The sequence below is a fragment of the Psittacula echo genome (genome assembly GCF_963264785.1).
Source record: "Psittacula echo genome assembly, chromosome: 22".
Lineage (NCBI taxonomy): Eukaryota > Metazoa > Chordata > Aves > Psittaciformes > Psittacidae > Psittacula > Psittacula echo.
This window is the reverse complement of record NC_137758.1, coordinates 4,506,888-4,532,206: the sequence shown is the minus strand read 5'-3', so window position 1 is coordinate 4,532,206 and position 25,319 is coordinate 4,506,888. Positions and strand designations below refer to the sequence as shown.

Here is a 25,319-nt window from a genome sequence, read left to right as displayed (position 1 = left end):
CTTGGAGCAAGCTGCTCCAGTGGAAGGGGTCCCTGCCCGTGGCAGGGGTTGGAGCTGGGTGAGCTTTAAGGTCCCTTCCAACCCAAACCAGCCTGGAATTCAGTTTTCTCCTCCTTGACTGTGACCCCTCTCCACTGCTCCCAGGAGCATCCCAGGAGGGCTTGGACCAGGCTTGGTCACCAGCAGCAGCAGATGCAGCAGCTCCCTGGTAATCTCCATCTATGGGTTTCAAAAGGCTTTGGAGAAAGAAGGCCACCCACCCTTGCCAAGCCCTTTAATGCATTGGAAGTGGAGTTGAAGGCCTCCACTTTAGGTGCACATCACAGGGAAGGAGCTCTTAGGACCAAATCTTTCTAAAGATGCTTCTGGAAAAGCTCTTGAGTGCCTGAGGCTGGGCACAGAGCAGGGATCCTGGAGGCCCCTCGGCAGGGAGGGCAGAGCTACCCATGGACCCCGCACCACTGGGGAAAGCAGCAGGAAAAACCAGGTTTCAGAGCCACATCTGATGGAAAACCTTGGATGTTTTGCCTGGAGTTTTGTTTTCCCATCCATAGCTGCTACTGTAAACATTTACCAGCAGCTATTCCCATCCCATTAGTGACAGGGCTTCATGCAGGCTGCCTTTCTGAGGGAAATACTTTAAAAATCTGCTTGATGTATTCAAATCATCTCCAATGTGTTCATTTAATTTGCCTTTCTTCTTGCAGGAGTGAAACTCCGGCACATATGGCTATGCTTATGCAGCTGGTTGATTAGATTTTAGATTTCCATGTGTAATTTATGGTAAAATGCCCACAGATTCATTAACCCCCCCCCATGTTTTAAATATGTCCTGAATAATCTCTTCTATGCATTTTCTATAGAGCAAAAATAGGGAGATTCTGTATTCTAAAGGGACACCTACTGATAAGAACGTGTTGCATTTGTAGTAGTTTAAATGCTGGATATAGAAAACGTCTGTCTTGCTGGGATTTTAAAGCCCCACTAAAATGTATTTCAAGGAATCAATCAGTACTGAGTCAGTGTACAAGAATTGCTTTAATAAATCTAAATAGATGTGTCAAGCTCTAAGTGAATTGCACATTAAATAAAATCCGATTCTTTATCGAATTCATTGATTGTTGTCATTAAGAGCATATTTGTTACACTTTCTGAGCAGGGCACTGATAGAAATAACAGCAGCAGCCAGCGCTACGGAGCAGAAGGCTCTGGAGGGTCGACCTACATGTCCCTGTGAGCCCTGCAATTCCCTAAAGCCATCGTCCTACGCTGGAGAAATGTCAGTCCTCACATGTTTGTGCCGTACGTGCCTCGACAGGCTGAGTAAACTGAGGCTGCTCAGCCTGGAGAAGAGAAGAGAAGCTGCGTGGAGACCTCAAAGCAGCTTCCAGTGTCTGAAGGGGGCTACAAGGATGCTGGAGAGGGACCTGCATCAGGAACTGTAGCGATAGGACAAGGGGTGCTGGGTTCAAACTGAAACAGGGGAGCCTGAGATGAGATCTTGGCAGCATTCCACCCCAGCAGCAAGGCTCCACCACCACCCGAGCATCCCACATTAGTGTGCAGGACCGTGTCCTGGTGTGCAGGCCCCAGTCAGCTCCATGCACAGGAGCTGCAGGGACAGCGTTGGCTCCATCAGCACAAATGCTGCAGTAGGGATGGTGATGGGTGCTTTTCCTTCACATGTTTCACTTTCATTTGCCCTTACATTTTCTTTAACCCTGTTCAGGACAGATAGAACATAAATATATATTCTCCCCCAAATGCTGTTTTCCAAGTGTGGGTTTGATGTACAATAAGCTGTTCCAGTGTCTGATTTATAAGGCATATGCAGTTTTTGACTGAAAAAGAAAATATGATTAACTTCTCAGGTGTCTCGCTGATTTATTGACCATGTGGCAATTTATAAGACATGTCAGCAACTTCATAAGTAACACAATTAATTCTGAAGTTATCCCCAAGTTATCCAAGTCCTGTGTCACTGATGAATACGTGATGGATCTGAGTTATGGGCTCTGAACTATGACTGAGTCTGAAATAAGTCACAAAGCTGAGTCATAAATCACAAGAGATGGATCTGGGTACACAGCTGAGTCACGAGCGCGTTGTCAGATCACACACCCTGATTTACGGGCCAGTGAGGTGGTGACTGCATTAGCTCATGGTCTGTGAGTAAACGCCACGGTGTAAATCTGGCATGGGGCTGCCATCGGGGGTGAGGAGCCCTTCGCCCCCATCCATGCTGCCCCGGAAAGTGCAAGTGGGGGAATGTTTTTCATAAGAGTGATAGGACAAGGAGTGATGGCTCTAAGCTGGCAGAGAGGAGATTTAGGTGAGCTCTTAGGCAGAAGCTCTTCCCTGTGAGGGTGCTGAGGCGCTGGCACAGGGTGCCCAGAGAAGCTGTGGCTGCCCCATCCCTGGCAGTGTTCAAGGCCAGGTTGGACACAGGGGCTTGGAGCAAGCTGCTCTAGTGGAAGGTGTCCTTGCCCATGGCAGGGGTTGGAGCTGGATGAGCTTTAAGGTCCCTTCTGACCCAAACCAGTCTCTCATTCTATGATACGATGCTATGAAATCATCCTGTACATGGCAATGCACTGAGCTTACGACTTTCAGTGGGACTTAGTGTTTACCTACATGAGAGAGGGTGGCTGCTGTGTCCTCAACTGTCACCAGCGGGTCACAGCCATGTTGCCACCAGGATGTGTGCATTCGCTGCTGGCAGCCCTGCACTCAGCCGCTAAAGCAGCAGCACAGCCCCATCGCTGTTCCTATTGACCCCAGCCAGCAGCCGGTAAACAAAGGGGATGCATCACTTGCAGTCACACAGCTCCCACTGACAAGAGCTTGGCCCTCGCCACATGCCCTGTGTTGTGTACCAAGGTGTTTGCCACCGTGCTGCTCGTGTTTGCACGTGTGTGTGCATGGGCTAGTTCAGGGTAAGCCCACACTGTCTCCTCCTGGAGATGAATACCTGCAGGTGTGCCTCGCATCAGTTCTTGCGCTCCTTTCCTGAAGTACTGACTCTTCAGCAAGCCTGGCTGGCACCTGCAGATATCATAGGCTATTAATTAAGATGTCATTTACAGGCCCACTGGGTGACCTTAATTAAACTATAAGATGGCAAACACTAATAAGAAAGATGATATCCCTTTGTGGGTGATGAATCAAGTACATTAACCTAGTGAGGAAGCTTGCCTTCAGCTGACGGAGACCGGACATCTCCCTGTTTGGTCTCCTGTGGTCCCAGAGACCTTAAAGCAGTCTTCCAATATCTTAGGGGGGTTTATAAGAAAGCTGGAGAGGGGCTTTGGACAAGGGCCTGTAGGGACAGGCCAAGGGGAATGGCTTTAACCTGCCAGAGGGGAGACTGAGATGAGCTCTTAGGCAGAAGCTCTTCCCTGTGAGGGTGCTGAGGCGCTGGCACAGGGTGCCCAGAGAAGCTGTGGCTGCCCCATCCCTGGCAGTGTTCAAGGCCAGGCTGGACACAGGGGCTTTGGAGATACCAGGAACTGCCCTGGTGCTGTGAATGTACACAGAGCTTTTCTGCTTGTTTTCCTTCCTCCGAAGCTGTTGCACTAAACTCTCATTTCATGTTCCCAGGAGGTGAGGGAGATATCATGAGAGACACATTTACATTTGTAAACTGCAATCAAAACTAATTAAACCCAACGCAAATACTGATTAATAGAAGAGGGAACCTGATGCCAAGTCCCAATGCTCCACCCCAAATAACAGTGGCTTATTTGTTCAGAGGCAGATTTGCTTGTTCTCTTTCATTCCCCGCATCTGGTGGCACATCTCCAGCTCCCAGCTCCAGGGCAGCTCAGCAGCCACCCTGCATTGGGAAGTGATGCAGGGGAGACCGTCTGATGGTGGAGTTTGTCCTAACTGAACGCAGCTTTGCTTTAAGAACTAATTGCTGGGACATTATGATATGAGATAAGCAACGTCCCTGTTCTCGTTTTGCACAAGGCCACTAATTTCAGTTCATTTCAGTAAAGCTGAATTTATTCCAGTGAAGCAGTTCAAGTATTCATTACTCGTCTTGCCATCTTGAAGACTGCCTGTTCCCTGTGCCCCATCCCCAATAGCTCGCCCCAGGTCTCACGTGGAAAAGGTGCTAACAGGAGAGAGCTGGATGTGCAGAAACAGCTCACACCAGAGCGAGCTGCAGCACGAATGCGTTGTCAGCAACCCAGTGATGAGCACAAGCAGCAAGAAAAACCCTTTGCACATGAACTCCGTGAGAAAAACTTGAAGGAAGCAGCTTGCTAAACACATAGCACTAAATGGAGCACTGAGCAGAGCTGGGGGGAAACGGTTCCAAGTGGAGCAGAAAGACAGTTTGTCTGAACAGCAGATGATTGCTCACTGAGGAGTGAAAATGAGCAGAACCACAGTGGGAGGTGGGCAGGGGAGCACGGGGTGAAGGGTCCCTGGAGCTCTCCTCCCATCCCAGACCCTCGGCTCTGTGCTCACAGCCAGGTTTTCTGCTGGGGTTCTTTGCACCCAGGCAGCACGGGAGGACACTCACCTGGGATGGACCAAGGCAAGTGATTCATGTCTGTGCAGCGGCTGTTATCACACCGGCTCCTCTGGCTCTTCCCTTTGCAACCAGCCTTTGGGGAAGTGGGGTCTGGCAGTCACTGTTTTCAAATCACAGCTCTTTCACAGTGAAAGGCTATTTTCCCAGGCAGCCAGCAGGGATTTGATTGTTTAAATAGTGTGAAATCCTTCTTTATGAGGCCACTTGCCTTCTGGTCTACAAGAACGGCCTTTTGCAGCACCTAATGTTCCCAGTTATCCCTGATGCTATTTGTTAAGAGAGACAACCTGTCCACTCTGGGCCCTGCTGTCATGCTCTTCCATTGCTCAGGGTTGAGGATTTAAGGATGAAATGCCCAGTGCTAGAGGTGACAGCTGCCTGGCACCACAACCATAGGTGGTTAATTTTCCAGTTTCCTGCAGAGGATTTTAACTGCATTTCCTTGTGTGCTTTGCTGCCCAAGGCATCTGATCCAAAGGGAAATTGCAGGAGCCAAAACCAGGTATTACAGGGGCATGCAGGGACAGGAAAAGGGGTAATGGCTTTAACCAGCCAGAGGGGGGATTGGGAGGAGATCTTAGGCAGAAGCTCTTCCCTGTGAGGGTGCTGAGGCGCTGGCCCAGGGTGCCCAGAGAAGCTGTGGCTGCCCCATCCCTGGCAGTGTTCAAGGCCAGGTTGGACACAGGGGCTTGGAGCAAGCTGCTCCAGTGGAAGGTGTCCCTGCCCGTGGCAGGGGTTGGAGCTGGAGGAGCTTTAAGGTCCCTTCCAACCCAAACCAGTCTGGGATTCTATGATTAATCAGGCACCAAGCCCCAAAACACATGTGCCTTACCCAAGGAGCGGTATCAGTCTGGAGAGAGCCAGAGGCTGAAGCATAAGGGGTATTCCAGTGCCAATCTCTTGAGCAGGGACTACACTGATGTGGGCTGGGTTCAGGATTCAGACACCCTGCGCTGGTGATGGCATCAGCTCACCCATCAGTGTGACTACACGAAGTTGATAATTCCACCTTCCCATCAACTTATTAACCCAGCTCTCCTTTCAAACAAAATATCCCCCGCTTGATTATTTCCTGGTTGTCTCTTCACAAATGCCATCAGTGACTGAAAACACGACACCGCTGCCTCTTGCAAGGCACTGGGATCGGACTCCACGTCAGCCTCTGACAGGAGCCTCGTAAAACTGCATTCATCAACTCGCGTACCAGTCACAAAAATTGAGGAGCAATTTGTCAAAGTCACAGCCATGCTCAATAACCATTTGGAGATGACAAAGCAATTAATCAATAATGCATCCTCACCTTTCCATTTCCCTTGGTTTCTGCGCCTTGCACGGTGGAATGACTGGAAAATAACAGACCGAGGAGTCTGGTGGCTTTTGTTTTCCTTTACCAGGGAGTTTATTTATGCCAATCAGGCATCTTCCCTCCTCTCCTGCACATCTGCAGGGCTTGCACAGCTCGTGCCACCCACAGCCAGGCCTGGGAAGCACCAGACAGAGCCTGGCACCTGCACGGAGCTGAATGCAAGCAGAGGCACCACCAAACGGATGGAAAGGATTGTGGAGGGCTTGTGTTGCTGACCCAATGCTTGGATGGGTCCTGCCCAAACCTACTGGTGGAGTGGATCAGCACGGAGCTGGACACAAGTCCAATCCCATCAATCAAAACCTCAACGCTCACCCTGTAATTTCTGTTTCTCAGAGATACTGTTAATCTAGTCTGAATTCTCTTAATGTTCTTGAAATAACGCTCCGTAATGCAACCCAGGAATAACCCATCAGTGTAATGAAAAAATTCCCCTGCAAGATTGAGCTGCGACTTCTTAAATGCCCTGAAAGTGATAATTTGATTAATAAAATGGCCAGATTTGCAGTACCGGAGGGCTTTTCAGCCCAGAATCAATCACTTTACATCTATTACTCAATGCTGGATTCACTGAATGCACTGTTGATCTCGTTGAAAACTGTGTTAGTAATATTAAGTAATTAGTAGGATTAATGCTGTTTCAGAGCTATAACCTGGGCAGAATCCAGATTGATTAAAGTTAATTATCTTCTGCCTGCTTAAATAACTTATGAACTGTTTTCCCCACTATGTAAGAGCAGAAAAACACAGAAGAAAGATTTCTTTCCTCTGCATGGTGCACACGGGGCTGAGCCACCAGTGCCACGAATGCTGGATGGAGATGTTCTGGAAAGACACTCCTAACCCATGGGGTTGTCTCCTCCTTCTTGTCCTCCTTCTCCTCCTCCTCCAAATCAGTTCATTTTGCTCATTCCCCCCACCTCGCATCAGCACACACTGCTCAGTTCCATCACTCATCCTGCTTCCTGACCAGCATCCACTGATTCCACACTGTTTGGCCTGGAGGGCTGATGCAATACCTTATGCATGATCCCGGCTTTCTAATCAAAATTTCATTATTATAAATGATTGCAAAAGTTTTCATATTCTGCATTTTGCCTTTGTGGAGAATTTTAAGCACTCTCTAATTTTGTCCCTTGGTTCTGGTATGTGTAATAATCCCCCTTGGTCCATATCCTGGCAGCTCCTGCACAACAGATTTCACAACTCATGGAATCATTTTCTTAAAGAACTGAATAGCCACCATATTTATTATTGTTATTAATGCAACGTGATTTTCAGCCCCTTTAATAGTCGCAGGCCTGATTCCCAGTGTAGTTAAATAATTGATTGACTTAGAGCTAACTGATATGAATGCATCCACAAGTATTCAATTGGATTATTACTTGATCCTGGCTCCGTGCAGAGCTTTGTGCTTCCAATAAATCAGTTGTGTCTCTCTGCTGCAGAATCTCTCTCCTGGGAGCTCAGAGGACCAGGCTGGGCCAGGAAAAGCTGTGCTGGGGTCACTGCACTGATCCAGCTTGAAGCTTGCTAAAGGAGAAGGTGACAGTGAAGGAGGTGGCCAGTCCTTCTCCATGGGACTCAAGGCACAGGCGGCTCCTAACACATGTTGGGGAGCTGACACCAGAGAAAAGCACATCATCAGAAGGCAATGGAGCATGTGCTAATTTGTCCATGTTTTCAGTTAGCAGGCATTTATTAGGGATGTCTGACTTATCCATATTCAGGTCAGCCTGCTAATATTATATTAACCTCTGTTGCCACTGATGTGCACAGGAAGAATTCAAACCACGCTCCGCAGGGGTTTTACATGCTGCCCAAAGCATCTCCTCTCCACGCTGCTGCCAGAGGCACCACTGGCAGCCCAGCACAGTGCTGTCAGCCTGGCCATCAAGTGATGCTGAAGGTTCTCCCAATGCAGCTCCAGAGCACCGTGACGCTCCGGGAGGCACACATGGGGCTGAAACAGCATTTCCCAAGGACCATGGCTGCAGCAAGAGACCAGCGTGAGCTGGGCAAGTCAGGGTTACAGAGCTGATGCTCCCTGGAGAGAGGGGATGTCTAAGAAGATGGGGAGAAGGAAGCTGCCTATGCCAAGGGGTGCCATGGCCAAGGGGTGCCCTGCAGCCAGCAAGGAGAGGTGGGAGCTGGCAAAATCCTTTTTCTGCTGACTTGGATGAAAACTGGAAAATCTTCTGCCTGAAAGAAGCTGGACTGAGTGCAACAGATGCCCTGCTCTCCAGCACATCCCTGGGCATCAAATCAGCTCGGGCAGCAGAGGGGACAGGAGATGTTGTCCTGGCTGGGGGAACCAGTCATGCAGACTGAGCCTGATTCTGCACTGGTGCCATTAACATCCCTGTGACAGAGCTGCACCAACCTCCCTGCCATGACATGGGCTTCACACAGCTGTAAATGACCCTGTCCCACAAACACAGGAGCTGCCCAGGCAGCCAAGTCCTCCCATGCCCCGCACAAGTTCCATCTCCCCAGAGCATCTTTCAGTGGCTTTGGTCCCTGTGGACAACAAGGCTGCAGGAGCTCCTTTCGGGAGAGCAGCTCCTGCTTTATGGTGCTGGGGCTCTGAACCTGACAGCAGGGAATCAGGACCCCCATCAGACAGGCATCAGGGATGCTGAACAGGCCAGGAGAGCAAGTGTTAGATCATAGAGTGAATGCTCCTGCAAAGGTCAACAAAATCATAGATGTATTTTCATCTTTACCTATTTGACCCATTAACTAACTACAACATTTCTCAGTAATCCCCAGCAGATGAGCATCAAAGAGGAGATCTATGGTCCTAGCTAATCCCTTTATTATGAAGTAATGCTACAGAAATCAAATACCAGCAGTAAATCAGGAGATTAACAAGAAGCTGGGAAATACACAAATTAAATTGCATCCTCCCTCGCTGCTTTGCCCAAGCCAATGATTCTGTTTCTGCTCTGGCCACTGCAGCCTCCCCTCCCCCCACATTAAAAACAAGATTAGAAATCACTTTATAAAAATGAGGCTTGACTTTAATCCCTGCTGCAGTCAGTAAGCAGAGCCTGTCCAGAACGGCCACCCTGTCTCCATGAGCCTTCTGCCTGGGAAGGGGGGAGTGTTTTGCTTTTCTACATGCATAGGGATGCAAACGTGGAGATTCAGCTGAGCCCAGAAGAAGAGACAAGGGACAAGGCTGGCAGGACCAGGCAGCCTGCAGCAGGGCCAGGTCTGCAGGTGACCCCAGCAGTGTGGTTTGCTCCCTGACTCCGCTTCCATTGCACAGTAGCATCTGAATGAATATTTTATCCATTCCCTTATGAACATCTCCACAAATGCACATGTTAATAAAACATGAGGATGCATTTTTGGAAGAGCCATCTAATGCTTGTAACAGCCCCATCATAGCTTATCAACCAGAGCAAACACTCTGCTGTTGTATTTTTATGTTGGGGACTTTAATGGAGTCCCAACACTTGAGGCAATGGGGAAGGTGCCCACAACCCCGTGTCCCCATATCCTGGCAGAGGGGCTCAGCAGCAGCCAAGGCTCTGAATTCTTCTTGGTGGGAAGGGGCAACGTGTGTGAACACTGGAGCAGTTCACTTCACCCCCCTGCAGCCCCCTCAGTCAAACAGGAATATATCTACCTAGGAGCATGCCAGAGAGAAAGGAAAACCTAAAGAGTTTCTTAGTGAAAGGTATTGGCAAATTAGAGAAGTGCTGAACTAAAGAATAATAGAAGAATACCCATGTGCGAACACACATGTGCCACCTTCCACCTATATGAATCACACTACCTGGGCAAGATCTGCTTCTCTGAGAAGCCAGTTTTGGGGTTCTGCATTCCTAAGAACAGCATGGGAGCTGAGTGGTGATTTTTTCCCCATAGCTGAGGTAATTCTAGGGAAAGTCTTGCTGCTTCTAGGAAAGACAAACTCTTGTCTTGTCCTTGTTTGAATTCATTGTAAAAGCAGCGATAAACCAAGTGGCCAGAGAGGAGCAAGCTCAGAGACAGCAGTAGGATGGAGGTGGCAGAGGTTACCTCTGCCTCTTCCTGCTATAGGAGAGAGAAGCCAATTAAGTCTGAGAGGAGGAAACATAAAGCCAGGGAAAGGAAATGTTCCTCCAGCCCTAAAGTGGGCTGCTCAGCTCACCAGTGCAAGAGGCCTCTGAAGGCAAGATGCCAGCGTGACGATGAGGAGCAACGCTGGCAGGAGGCACAAAGGGCGGTGAGAGAAAGCGGCACCAAGGACTTGGCTCTTGAAGGCATCAGCTTCTTCCCTGGTGACACACAGTGCAGGTGTGTGCACATCCATCCTGGCTCAGATGAGGTGAGGTCCCCACCAGCATTATCCCTCAGCAAGCTCCTGCTATGGAACACCTTTACATTACTGTTGACAGGTAGCACTGATTTATAAAGCAGAAATAAATGAGCCTGCTCTGCAGTTTTGCCTGATTTTGTCTCCCATTTCAATTTGCCATCTTTCAGTGTAATGCCGGGTGGTTAATTATGTTCCCATCTTATTTCTCAGATAATACCCCTCCCTTGTAGTGTACATCATAGCCACTCAAAGGGTTTCATTTTACCTTTCATTTCACCTCCTAGCACAGCATTAAATTTAGTCAGCTAGTAATTTTGGGGTATTTTATACATTATGCCTTTATTATTGTGAAGTAAAATGGAATCCTTGTCTTCTAATTCACTGTCTAATAATTCTCCACCAAACCTTAGTACAAAAGGCTTCCCCCCCCCCCGCCCCGAGGACTAATTGAATGGGGTGTAATTATAATAATACCCAGGGAGATGATGTTGAAAGTACCTTAACTGTGACAGTTTCTTCTAATTGCCCCTTCAGTAACTACCAAATCTTGGCTGTTCACACTCCACGTTGGATACTGCACTGATGTGCCAAGGGCAAGCTTAGGGGGATTTGGGCATGGTGCTGCTCCAGGCCGCAATCTTGAGGTCTCTGAGCCTCCTTAAGGCTCCTTGGGCCTCCAGGGACAGCAGCATAGTCCCAGGTGAAAACAGGGTGTCTGAGGCAGCTGGAGGCCACTAAGTCAGCACTGTCCCACTGAGAGAGCAAAGACACAAAGCAGCATTCAGTCCTTGCCACAGGGGCAGGCATCCGCAGCCACAGCACAAGGGTGTTCCCATCTCCATCACCCTCTTCCTTGGCTTAATGCTCCTGCTGGAAACGTTCTGCCTGTTTGGCCAAAGGAGAGCCTTGACAATACGGAAAGAGAGCACAAGGGAAGAGTGCTGGGAGCTGGGGCAGGAGCATCCTTCCCTGGTTCCTTCCGGGAGACAGGATGTAAAGCCAGCCCTACTGCAGGCTGCAGCGCTTGCCTCTGAGAAGCATTTACCTGCTGGGAGGAGCAGGATTTTCCACATTTGTGTACTCTGATAATGTGATAACAGTGTACAACAGGCAAGGTCAGCACGCAGCAGAGACACCAAGGGGCTATTTCCTCACTAAACCACGCAAGTGAAAAATCAGTGTTAAGAGTGGCTATTATGCAGACAATACAATGTTTTTATACCAATGTAGGTGTCAAGCTCTACACTTCTGCCGAGTGGATCCTTCACATTAGGACTGCAAATACGCTTAGCCAAGCAGGATTCTCCCAGCAGCAGCGCAGTGTTTGTTATCAGGAATAAGGCTTCCACTCTACATTTTATAGCTGGGGCTCTTGGGGACGGATGACACAAACAGACTGGCCCTGGGGAGAGGTAGCATCTGCGGGGACATCGCATTACAGCAGCAGGAGCCAGCGCACAGAGGAAAAGGGACAGGACACGGGAAGCTCTCAGCAAAGCATCCTGGAGACATTAATGCACATGAACTGCTGCAGGACCACTATGAACTAATTAGCTTTTGCTTGTCAGAACAGGCTTCCAACTCTCCTCCAGAGCCAGGCAGTTTCTCTCCCTCAAGCATACAGGCTGCAGTGGATATCAGAGGGGAAGAAGGTGTTTAACCAGGGCTCACTTGCTGCCAGCCCAGCCATCGCCTGTGCTAACAGGGATCAGGTCTGGAGGGGGTAAACCCTTCATGCTGTGAACATCACTGTACATGAGCTTGCCCAGCTGCTTGTTCCAGCCCAGCAGCCCTGGCCCTCACTCCATACCCTGGCCCGGATTCAGGCACAAGTTGTCCCCTCCTCTCAAGTGCTGCTCATCTTCAGGACAAGCCCTGCCTTTCCTCTCTGGAAGGGCGCATCCTCTTTTTATCAGCGCTGAGGAATCTCTTGCCAATTATTCTGAATTTGTTAGTATTTTTCCTCCCCGCGCTTGCTGTTTTGAACTGATAAGATCTCCCACCAGATACGGCTCCGCATCAGGAGAGGTGCAGAAAGCTGATGCTGGATTTATCTGTATCTTTTGTCCATCTCAGTCTGCTTTCCCCAGGGAAGGAGGCTCCTGCTGTGCATTCCTTCTCCTAATAACTTGTGGCCCGGGCAACTTTGATGGAGAGCTTGATAGCCCCATGCACACGGGCAGCAGCCAGCTCCTCTGTGAGGCTTTGCCGCCTGCTGCTCCTCAAACCATTCCAGCCAGTGCAATGGGTAATAACCAAAAAATGGATCCAAACACTTGGCAAGACACAAAAGCCCTTTGCTGGGTAACCCATGACAGGACAAAAGGGCTGACAGCACGCCAGCAGCTGCCTAACGGAGCCGGAGCAGGTTGTTGCTGGTCAGACCTCAGCGTGCAGAAATGGAGAGACAGGAGCAGGCTCACCCCTGAGGCAGCATCAGTGAAATGGAGATGAAAATCAGCCTGCTGAGCATCATCCCTCTGTGGTTCAGCTAAATACAGGAGGATGCCTTTTTAATGCAATGTGTAATTAGAGAGTGTAAGTCACAGCCAAAAGATTTTACTGAGCCAGAGAATTCGACATTTGCACGAGTAATGACAGTGGCCACCGCTGCATGAGCTGCTTGGGATTGGAACACCCAGGGCAGAGCCCCGGCCGCTCCGCCTTGGATCCGGTCAGCAAGGGAAGCGCTCCCAAAGCCTCCCTTTGCTGCTGAATGAAAAGATCCTCTGCAGAGATTAAAATGCATTTATTCTTTCACAGTCTGGTATTTACATCCCATCTGGAGCAGGTATCACACGTCCCGTTACAAAAGCATCTACATGAGGAGTCCCGCCGATGGCAGGCACCACCCCCTGGCTCCTTCTGAGCCATCGTGTCCCCTGGAGTCCCCAGCCCTGTGGATGTTGTTAGCATGGAGCTCCCATCATCACCCCCTCGAGCTGCCACACCAGGGGAATAGTGAGTCCTGCAGAAGGGCATGAGCTCAGAGCCAGGAGGTGGTACCATTGCAATTAATACAACAAACCCTGGATCAGTCTGGGGCTCTGAGGCATCTGCAGGGTGTCAGGCACTCCAGCCCTGCACACAGGAATGGCTTCCCTGCACATGAATCTGAAACTCAATAGCAAACACAAGCAGTATTTTGGTGCCTGGGCCTTGCAGGGTATGTTACAGTCACAGCCTGATTAATGCAGTTCCCGAGGAAGGAGTATCCAACAGCATGCTCATGGAGACATTTCACCATCTCCAGTGGATGAGGGGGTGTCAGACCCCCCCAGCCCCACCGCCACATCCACCATGCACGGTCACAGCAGCCAAGAGGTGAGGAAAGCACCATGCTCCAGGGCTCAGCACACCCCAACTTGAGATGAGGCCAGAGCTCAGCGCCTGCTCTCGGGCACCCACCATCCCAGGAGCCATGAGCCAAGTGGGGCAGGGTGTTACACAACCATTGACTTCCCAGTTCCTGAAGGCAACCTCATTCAGCGTCTTGGGAGACGGGGAAAGGCGACTCAGCAATGATTTCAGCTATTTCAGAGTAAAGCCCATCTTGTGGGACTGCTGTCTGGCTGTATGTTTGTGTCTCTATGGTCAACAGCTCTTACATGATTGCAGTATTTTAGCTAAGAGGGTAGGAAAAAGAGCCCATTTCTTAGTCGGTGATTGTGTCCATGGGAGAGGAGGGGACTGTGGAGGGACACAAGTCTTGCAGCTGCACGGGGGTCCCATACTCGCAGCCTGTTGGGAAACAGACTCAGCGGACTTCTGATCCGGTACCTGGCAGGGTCCCACCAGCAGATGCAGGACGGCAATCCTGAAGCATCCTGCCTCCATGGGTCACATCCTGCCGCTCATGGTTCTGCAGAGCACTGGGGACCGGTACCAAGGCTGGTTGGCTGCTGCTGAGTGCTTGGAGGCTATCGTGTGACCTGCGGGCACAGGAGAGCGAGAGGCAGGAGCCTGCTGATGGAAACAGTTGAACTGTTTGCAGCAGGTGATATGGACCTGCTCAAACAAGTCCAGAGGAGGCCATGGAGATGCTGCGAGGGCTGGAGCAGCTCTGCTCTGGAGCCAGGCTGAGAGAGCTGGGCTGGGGCAGCCTGGAGAAGAGAAGGCTCCTGAAGGGGAGACCTGAGAGCAGCTCCAGTGCCTAAAGGGGCTGCAGGAAACCTGGAGAGGGGCTTTGGACAAGGGCCTGTAGGGACAGGCCAAGGGGAATGGCTTTAACCTGCCAGAACAGGGGAGACTGAGATGAGCTCTTAGGCAGAAGCTCTTCCCTGTGAGGGTGCTGAGGCGCTGGCCCAGGGTGCCCAGAGAAGCTGTGGCTGCCCCATCCCTGGCAGTGTTCAAGGCCAGGTTGGACACAGGGGCTTGGAGCAAGCTGCTCCAGTGGAAGGGGTCCCTGCCCGTGGCAGGGGCTGGAGCTGGATGAGGTCTAAGGTCCCCTCCAACCCAAACCAGCCTAGGATTCAATTCCATGATTCTCCTATCCACAAATTGTCAGTGAACAGCCTTAGGGGATGAAAATGTGATTTATTCTTTGCATTCATTCCAAATTTCAGCTTATGGATCACTTGTAAACCCCGTGCTCTGGCTACAGCTTCCACAGGGATCTGTCTGCAGAGGGGACTGGGAGTGGCACATCCAACCTCCTCGGCACAGCACCCAGCGGGGCACCCAAACTCACCAAAGGCCTTCCAAAAACACAGGTCTGCATTTCCAGAACACCGCTGCACTGGGGCAGGGCACTAGGGCAGGGCACTAGGGCAGGGCAAGGGACCCAGCTGGGTGCTGGGAGGACGGCCATGGAGATAGGGCTACTGGACAAGGGAGGAGAACAGAAGCTCTGGGACCCTGCAGGTGAAAATGGTCCCAGGTAAGAGCCCAGGACCACAAAGCCAGAGCAGAGGCTTTGGGCTAAATTAGCAGCTGAGGGAAAAACCCCAAAATCTAAGGTGGGAAAAAGACAATGAACTACGTGTAACACTGCAGCTGCTGGTCAGTGGTGGATGAACAGGGCCAGAGGAATCTTCTCGGATGTCCATAAAAACACTTGAGCATGAAAGTGCTTTCTGTGCACAACAGTAATAGCAATAATGAAACGAAAGCCAACATCACTTACTACGATAATTTTATGGCAGGGGACGTGGGGTGAGAAAAACTAAAGCATAAGGAATAATAAAAGGTATAAGTCAACAGCATGAACAATGATTGCAAAATTATGCAGCTGATTAATCATGGCATATATGTAATTACTAATGAGTCTGATAAAATTTTAATTACACCTTGTTCTTTGGGGCATTCAGCAAGCCATGAAAATAATAATCATGTAGCGTTGTCACAGATGATTGCCTCAGATGGGGGAGTGGTGACAGGTTCAGGGCTGTGCCACGGGGCTGGAATGAGCAACCAGCTCTCCCGGAGCAATGGGGAGATGCTGGGGAGCAGCCAGGATGGACCAGCAGCCCTGGGCTGGTACAGAAACATCCCAGCACGTCTGCCTGTGGGCTGAGCCATGTGAACCCCTTCTCACTGAGCCTCCCCATGGGAGAAATCTGGCCCACAAGGGCACATAAGTACAGGCCAAGGGGAATGGCTTTAACCTGCCAGAGGGGAGACTGAGATGAGCTCTTAGGCAGAAGCTCTTCCCTGTGAGGGTGCTGAGGCGCTGGCCCAGGGTGCCCAGAGAAGCTGTGGCTGCCCCATCCCTGGCAGTGTTCAAGGCCAGGTTGGACACAGGGGCTTGGAGCAACCTGCTCCAGTGAAAGGGGTCCCTGCCCGTGGCTGGGGGTTCCACACAAACCATTCTATGGTTCTATGGTGAGTTCTTGATCAGCAAAACTGTGGGATCCACCTGAGGTTCATGCTACCTCCTTCAGCCCCTTCAGCACAGGTGATAAGAGCCCAGCCCAGCCTCTATGCTCTGCTTCAGTGCATCCATGACAAAGTCCCCACAACTTCTCCAGCGCACGCCCTGGAGAAGCCAGAGCTCTCCCCTTCCCCTGCACACTCTTTGGGGACGCTTTCCTGGGTTTTGCTTGCCCCAGATTTAGGGAAAGCAGAGCCCGGCTCCCCCCAGCCCCTGCAGGGGACATACCTTGGTTGTCTTCACTTTGTTGCCGCTACTGCAGCTCCAGCCTGAGAGGTCGGGCAGCACCTTGCACTCCTCGCCGTCGAGGCAGGGCTCCATCTGGCACCACCACTTCTGCAGCACGATGGAGGCTGTGGGGAGAAGGGTGTCAGTGTCAGGGGTGAGGGGCGTGGGGAGTGCCAGCCCTGTGTTTGCAATGACCCTGCTGAAGTCATCGCTTCACCGGGTCCATCTGCTTCACCAGCCACCCAAACACTCTGCTCTCTCTCACTACCGAAGGTAAGAAGCCTGAGGACAAGTCCTGACTCCCAGCAAGAGCAAGGAGAGCAGTGCTGTGCAATAACCCACTTCAGGCTCCACTTATGGAGGCAAAGGGACTGTCTACTAGCACCCTGCTCTGTTAGGCTCTTGAAATCTACACCTCCAACAGGGCTAACTAGAGCAGGCTCTCTTACATTTGGGAACAAGAACACACAAGCTGTTTGGGACAACAAAAGCCTTCCCTCACAATTCATCCAGGCATTTTCTGATGCCATACACACTGGAGGCATACACACTGTGGATGCATACACACTGGAGTATGTCATTTCTGATGACATACACAGGCTGGAGTCATATCTCTGCTGCTGGCTGCAGCAGTGTGATGAGCAGACAGGCAGGGATCAATGCTGCAATGCCTGGCCCCAGCGCAGTGATGCACCAGAGGAGCTCGAACCACTGGAGCACCATATCCCCCCAATGGCACACAGCCTGGGGCTGCATGGAGTGGGTAACACAGCCACACCAATGAAGAGTGTCCCCAAAACGCTCCCTTTTCCCTCATTCTCTACTGCAGGAGCCCCAGGCAGCTCTCCGCTGTTAATCCCAAGGGCACAGAGACCCCACACCAGCCTAACCGAGCAGGAAGGTGCAGCCAGAAACGGCACAGGACCTGGCCACCACCATCTGGTACTCACCATCTACACAGGAGGGAGCTGCCCGCGTCGTCCCTGCCACCTGTCCTGGGAAGCAGGAGCATTTCACCGTCTGGGAGCGCTCCTCGATCTTGTTCTTGTTGCAGCACCTGTGAGCTGCAATGACCTCGCATGTGCCGGGCTCTACGTGCACTGCGGGAGGAGAAACAGCCACCGTCAGCTGGGGCAGTGCCCTGGAGCCCCCAGGACACCCCCTGCTCCCTGCCCCAGTGTGACCCGGGCACTTCAGAGCTGTCCCAGCCTCCAGCAGTCACCCAGGGATGCTGATGACACACACCCAGCTCGGCCCAGCATCGCTCCAGCCCACCCATAGGGAGAAGCACTGATCCTGCTTCAGACCTCCTGTATCTGAGCTCCTCCTCCTCACAGCTCCCACACCTATCCTGCCCAGCCTCTTGCCACAGCCGAGCCAAGAGCTTGATTCAAATGAATAAGCAATTAGTTAATTGCAGCTCATAATGAGCTGCACACTTTGCTACAAGAGGGAATGAAGTGTTGTGCTGCCTTTGGCTTCAGAGTACCAACACCTCCAACCCCAGCTAAAACCAACGCTCCTGTCTCACCACCACAGCCCACCCTCTGGCTGGAGGAGTGAGGACCAGGATGCGTGTCTGCCCTGCAGCAACAGAAACGCCAGTGTTCATCAGAAACCTAGGCTGCCCTGCTGCTCCCCTTCCCAGTGCCATTAAAATATTAAGGAAGAAAGAAAACCAATGTGTTGGCTTATCACCTCTGGGATCTGGGTTTCGAAGCTTGTTAGCATTACAAATCAATGACTTTCGCTGGGTAATGGCTCACGCGAGCACAACGCACATTAGCCAAACAGGGCTGGATAGGCTTCATTCCCATGACCTGAGAATGGGTGATCCCTCCAGGTCCTGATTAATGAGCACAGGAGAGAGCGCAGAGACAGCCTCTGGGTTGCTGGGAACAGGCTTTTGTTTCTGCAGCGAGCAGGAGCCAGGCTGCGAGGAGGATGGGGAAGCTGCGTGAATGCAGCGTGCCGCCCCGAAACGCATGCAGACAGGAGCATCGGGGCATCAGAGCTGGCTGCTCCACACCCGCAGCCCCATCCACCCCAGCAGCCGCAGGAGGAAAAGCTGGGATATGGGCGCAAGCAGGACACGCAGGGCAGCGGGGAGCAGAGTGGGTGCTGCTGCTGCTGGTGCAGGGACCCACAGCCTCTGGCAGTTGCTCCAACCCTGCCCATCCAGCCTCAGCTCCCAGCTCTGCTTCATCCCCAGCCACAGCTAGAGGGGCCGGCAGAGGTGCCCATCCACCCTCAGCCCCCTAAAGCAGGGTGGGTGGCCCCGGGAGTTCATGCTGGTGTTCCCTACCCAGCTCTGCGGGGACCAGGGATGCTGACCCGTGTCACAGCACGTACACACCGTGCTCACCCGCAAACACCGCCTGCCTCCCTTCTGGAAAGCAGCCACTTCACCTCCTCGAATGAAAGCTCAGGAAATGGGATCTGTCCCCAGGCGCTGGGGGGAATCCCTCTGCCTGGCAGCTGCGTTTTCACATTCCCGGAGCAAAACGCCGATCCAAGCGCAGCCTCCTGGCTTGTGCCAACCAGGCACGGCCACATCAGTTTCTAGCCAACGCAGTCCTTGTGCCTTTCCTGTTCCCAAAGCTGAGCACTAACCGGGAGATGAAAGGGCAGGATGCAAGGAACCATCCTAGGATTTGCTTTCCTGCGATGCCACCAGCCCGGGGCCACGGCAGACGCTCATTGCCAGGCAGAACAACCACATTCTAACATGAACATGGGCAGTGACACCACTGCTCATCCCTCACAGCCCACTGCGTCAGGGAGCCACACACCCCTGTGCCCTGCACCCGCCAGCACATGGGCAGGATGGGCCACGCAATTACCATGGCTTTAATTTGCCTCTATTTATTGTTATTTCATGGTCATTTTCTTTTAATGAACCATCACTCTCATTCCGCCCATAATAATTACACAATTACCTATCCTGGAGATATTTTCTAGTAGCATCTCTGGCCATAGATTTTATTCTCCCTTTTAAATGCCATCATAATTCAGCTTTAATGATTATTTCTGTTCTTTAATGCAGAAAGGATAGGCTCTGGTGAAAGTGAGAGGGAAAGCAACTCATTACAGAACGAACACGGGTGTTTTGCCCTGATTTTATCATTATTAGGCTTCTTTGAATGATCTGAGCACTGAGCAGGGGTCCTTGGCTTTGGCTGGCGATGAACCCACGTCCCCACCACGCTCTGGTGCAGGACCACGAGGAGTCACTCCCCCACCCTGCACACCCCTCGAACAGGGGATTTTATACCCTTGAGCTTCACTTGCGGTTGTGCTTTCGACCCGCTTCTGCAGGAGCTTCTCCACCAAGCTTCATCAGCAGAACTCTTCTCAAAAGGAAGGGGCACACGACCCCTCTGCTCCCCCTCACTTCTGCTCTTGGGCTTCTCATTTTCAGCTAATTTAAGAGGGTTCAGCTGAGGGAGGGTGATGCAGAGCTGAGAAATGGCTCCTTACAGCCCTGCAGAGGGAGTTTGCCAACGTGCCAGAGTCCTTTTCACTTGCTCAAAAAGGTGCAGCATGCAGATAAAGAGAAATCTGCCTTTCCTGCAGCTGGCAGAGCACAGCACCCTCAGAGCCCATCCTGCTCCACACCCGCTGTGTCCCTGCAGTGGCACCAAGGGACACAGCAGACTGGGGGTGTGCAGACACACAGAAGGTGCTCCCACCAGGACAGATGGACATGGCCCATCTCCAGCTTGTGCCTTGTGCAGAGCTGTCTGGGCACACCATGCAGGGAAGGCAAAACCCACAGCAGAGAGATGCTCTCACTGCTCAGATGCTGCTTTGTGGCCGAGCCCTGTGGGGCTGTGACGAGAAGAGCTGTGTCAGGGGTGAAGGTCAGCCCTGCAGGAAGGGCCCTGCTGCTGGCAGCGTTGAGGCAGCAGCGTGCACCCCAGGACCTCCATGGCCTCTCCACATCTATGAAGTACTTTCATCTGCTTGAAGGTCCTGTGAGCATCCCTGCCCTGGGACACATCCACACTGGAAACTTGCCCCGGGCATCTGCCTCCTGGCACAGACCCCTCCAGGCAGCAGCCACAGCCCAAGGCACAGCCACAGGGTATGGGGCATCCCCTTCCCAAGAGACTGCTGCCCATGGAGCTGCAGGCTGCCTTTGGGCAGGAGGGACAGCCCCATGGGGAGCAGAAGAGCCACCCTGCCTGGTGTCAAACATCCCAGCACCCTGCACACCAGACTCACCCACTTCTCTGCTCCTCAACCCCACCAAACACCAGTGCCACCAAGACTGACACCAGAGCAAGTGTGGGAGTTCCATAGAGTCACAGCCTGGTTTGGGTTGGAAGGGACCTTAAAGCTCATTCAGCTCCAACCCCCTGCCACGGGCAGGGACACCTTCCACTAGAGCAGCTTGCTCCAAGCCCCTGTGTCCAACCTGGCCTTGAATTTGGAGGGTTGTAACCGGATGGACACACATGAATCCCTCTGCATCAAGTACTGAGGTTCCCAGGATGTCAGCAAGAGACTTTGTGTTTCCTCATGCAGAGATGGGCAGCCCGTGCCCAGGGCTCCTGCCACACTGGCTTCCATATCACACGGCTGGGAAGAGCAAGCAGAAAGCCCGAGTGCAGAGCAAGTGACGGGCTCCTCCAGAGCTCCCTGCAGCTGCTTCTCCTTTTGCTGAGCAGCAGGAAACTTCAAGCCAGATAGGACTGAAAATGCAAGTCAGATGGATGGTGTGTTTCAAGCCAAGAGCAGGAAACCCCCAGGGAGCCTGGGATAAGATCCAGAGCTTCTGGCACGCTTGTCCCTCCCATTCAACTGGTATTTCCCCACTGGAATCCTTCTTAAAAAGAATCTGATCTCATGGAGCCATATAAGCATCGTAAGAGCACAGGGCTTCTGAACCCTGCATAGAGTAAAACAAAAGTGCTGTCCTATTCTGGCTGACCTTTAAGTGAGCAGCAGAACATGGGTTTTTTTACGGTATATTGTGAAAGGACACATTTTGTGTGTCTCAGGGAGGTGTGGGCAGAGCTCCACAGGTTCAGTGCAAAATGTCACTGCACTTGCTGGAGGGGAGTTGTAAACTGAAGAGAAGTTGAATGTGTGTAACTGCCAGGTGATGGCCAAACCCTCTGTGCCAAACCCCTTCCTTCTGGGTACTGCAATGCCATTCAAGGGGTCCAGATGTCCAAGGAGGGCTGAGCAGCACAGCAGGGACAGGCAGAGGGTCCAGTCCCCGGTGGGCTCTGCTCAGAGGGCAGCAGAGCCCTGAGCATCCAACCTGGGCACCAGCAGCACGAGTGATCCATGCTCCGTGCCCCATGACAACTCTACTACTAATATTCACTAAATAATTAAAGTCTTAAAATCACTGCTGCCCGAGATGCAGATGTATTATTTAAGAGAGGTTTGGAGAAAAAGCAGGCTTGTTTTTATTGCTCATTATCACTACTATCTGGTCACCTCAAGACTCCACGTCATGCTGTCCCCTTCCATCAAATATTCGAATGTGTGCACATCTATGAACTGCTCAGATCCCATCACTTCACACTTGGAAATGCCTTGGATGTGTGGAGAACAGCTGCAATGCTCTGCCACTGCATGGACCACTGTGGTCAGCAGATACAGCTCCCGACACACAACCTGCCTCCCCCTGCGCAGCTCCTGCCTCAGCTGGGGAAGATGGCTTAGAAAAGTATTCCATCGTGATGTAAAGGCTGCACACGATGGAGGAACCAACACAGCTCCAAGTGCAAGGGAACCCTCCTAGGATCCTGGAATGGTTTGAGTTGGAAGGGACCTTAAAGAACTTCTGCCTAAGAGCTCATCTCAATCTCCGCTGTCAGGTTAAAGCCATTCCCCCTTGTCCTGTCCCTACAGGCCCTTGTCCAAAGCCCCTCTATGAAAGGGGATTCCATGGAAGTGCATTCCTTTACCAAAAACTGTCCCAAATGAAGCAAAAGCGCAGGGCAGACAACAGAAAACCACAGCAGGCAGGTTAAGAATTCCTGGTTTGAGCCCATGGAAATACAGCCCCGGAGAGGAGGCAGCCACGCTGCCAGGAACCCAGGACGTGCAGAGAGGAGCTGTGTTAATACAGACACAGAATGGGGTCAGACTCTGAAGTTTTGCCCTGCAGTGCCCTCTCTGCTGTGCATTAGAATTCACTTGAATACAAAGTCCCAGATTTGGTCACTGTGGGCAAGTGTGTGAGCAAAGAACCCCCAGCTCTGCCTGTGTGCACGTGAGCACCCAAGCCCACCTCCTCACGTACAGAGTGAGATTTATCCATCATTCACATCCCACGAGTGCACTGGAGCATCTCAACTTTAACCCAAGGTGAGTTGCAGCTTTATTCATGCCAGGGCTGACTCTTCCCTAAAGCAGCATCTCCCTGCACATGGCCCCTGCAGGGATGGAGCAGGGCTCTGCGGTCCCAGACTGGGTACACTGGGTGCCGAAAAGTCCTTCTAGAAATCACTGAGTTTTTACCTGCCCACACACCTGCTGCAGGTTAGCAGGAGGGTAAGGCAGGTACCTGCTGACTGCCTGGCTGAGGGAGTCATTTGGGAAGATACATTTTGGTTTTAAGCAATGAGGATGGGGATTATAAGATGAGAACTGCTTTAACTGCCAGGCAAAAATGAGAGAACTAGGACAGGGTTTGGTGTGGGTCAGGCAGGAGCACCAGCAATTGCACATTAACCCTTCGACACCTTCAGCTGCAAGCAAAGGCACAAGAGGCAGGCAGCATGTGCCCAGGATTGCTCCATACTCAAGCACTTGGCTCTGCCATCCTGCTGCATCCACAGCATCCTCCCACCATGCACTCAGGAGAGGAACTCAGCCCTGGACCACCAGATCCACCCTCCTGAGGCCCATCAAGGCTCCAGCTCTGGCACAAAGGGCTGAGCATGACTTCTCACCTGCTTCTCTTCTCAAAGCACACACTGCAAATGTGGGCTCATATAACCCCTCCAAAAACCCCATCAATCACACAGAGCAGCATTCCAGACACACAGAGCGGGGTCCAGAAACCACCACCGGGAATGACAGATTCACATCCCAGAGTCAAGGGTACCTTTTCCAGCAAGACTCTCAGTTCTACATCAGTTTTCACTTGTTCCATGTATCGAGGTGATCTTTAAAACCAGATGGCTGAAAATCTGTATTTCTAATGAAAGCCTAAAGTGGAGAGTTTGTAACATTCACTGAGACCTATCTAAGACAGAAAATTCACATCTCCCTGCCCACAGATCACGAATTACCTCGGTAATGATCTAAATACATAGATGAGCCTCAGATTTTACACGACACACGCAGCGAGGACGTCGCTTCCCCTACCTGAATGGCTTCTGTGATGGGTGGAGGCCAGCGTCAGTCTTCCCCACAGCGTGGTAAGGCAGAGAGTGAGCACGAAAACCCATTTGCTCAGGCTCTGGAGGTCTCTCTCACTCATTCTACCAAAACCAAGAAGAGATGCACGAGGGAAGGGGGGGCTGAGGAGAGTTGGGAGGTGCAGCCCTCACTCACCGAGGCTGCTGCATGCAACGTTGCAGCCCCAAAACACCCACAACCACAGGGACCTGGCTGCGGGGACCTGGCCCTGGGAAGCAGGACACACACCCAGCATTCACCCACCACACCTGGATGGGCTTGGGCTTCTTCAGCAGCACGGCCATGGCAGCGGGACACTAAGAAATGAACCAGCAGCAGCACAGATGGGCAGTAGTTACCTTTTACTGGGCATTCACACCGCCACCTGCACATCTGCCAAGCCCGGGTGGGTCAGGTCTCTGCAAGGGGCAGACATCAGTGCATCTGAAAGGAGAAAGAGGAATGGGGTGGTGATACCTGCTGGAAGTGTGTGGGGAGTGTGAACCACCGTGTGCCCTGGGAATGGCTGGGGATGCCCCAGGGCTTGGCTGGCCCAGTATCAGTTCATGTGCACACACGTGCCCATTGCACACACCAAAACCTTTCTGGGAGCTCAGCCCATAGCCCTGCTCACAACCTTTCAACTGTGCAGCTCCACCTGCTTCAGAGTCGTTGCTCTTGAATTTTACTGCTGACAGCGCAAAATCATGCTGTCAATATATCAATATATATCAATGACAGAAAATCAATATAGTACGTTATGAATACAGATCACAAACACTAGAAGCAGACCCAGGGTGTGTGGGAAGAGCCAGACTAAATCAGCAGTGAGTTATTCCAGGAAACTGCCTTTTCCATGTGCAGTTACACGCCATCATTGTCCTAGTGTCACCGAGGTCCCTTGCAGTGACACCTGAGGTCTGGTCCTCATGCAAACCACTCATCAGCAGACAGATGGATGGAGTGACCACAATGGGTGTCCCAGAGCTCAGCAACCATCCTGCTTGGCACCGCACGAGGAACTAAGGAACTGGGGAGCTGATGTCTGGATGGCACCAGGACCCATGACCCCGTGTCCCAGCACAGCACCTTCCTCTGGGGCTGTTTCTCCTCTCAGTAATAGCTTCAAAGCTCATAGAACCACACAGACACAGAGCTGCATCCACTACCTCTGAGCACACCTGGTCCCCAGCAACCCCCTCCCAAGCCACAGAGGATGCACTGGGAAGGAGCTGAGATTTACATCATCTGGAGCCCTTAAGGAAAAATGTAAATCCCCAAAGACCTGGTATTTTACTGTTGACTGCTTTAAATACATTCTCTGCACTATTTCTCAGCCACAGCCCTGCAGGTGGGAACAGCTCTGGGGCGCTGCAGACAGCAGCACAAGCAGTAACAGCTTTGAGAGCACCATCTCTGCTGAGTGAAGTGACAGCCTCCCAGCCTCAGTTATCGCCTGCTGCGATCTGACTGGGTCCAGGGCAAGTAACCGTGTCTGCCATAAAACTTCAGTGCTGGAGCATCATTTATTAACAAGAGGCCATAAAGACAAGTGACACCGAGGTTCAGGAGTGCTGCCAGCACCTCTGCTCTGGAGCCAGGCTGAGAGAGCTGGGCTGGGGCAGCC

At 51.8% G+C, this 25,319-nt stretch overlaps 1 protein-coding gene across 1 annotated transcript; it reads right to left on the bottom strand.

The window, feature by feature from the left end:
* Positions 1-13,879: 13,879 nt before the first annotated feature.
* TAFA3 (TAFA chemokine like family member 3) lies at positions 13,880-23,774 on the bottom strand (the record flags this gene model as incomplete). The annotated part of the gene is made up of 6 exons (XM_080632934.1): positions 13,880-13,965; positions 14,020-14,156; positions 14,915-14,988; positions 16,325-16,449; positions 17,275-17,424; positions 23,660-23,774. The coding sequence occupies 6 exons, from the start codon at positions 23,772-23,774 to the stop codon at positions 13,880-13,882; spliced, it is 687 nt and encodes a 228-aa protein (XP_080489060.1).
* Between the last annotated feature and the right edge of the window lie 1,545 nt (positions 23,775-25,319).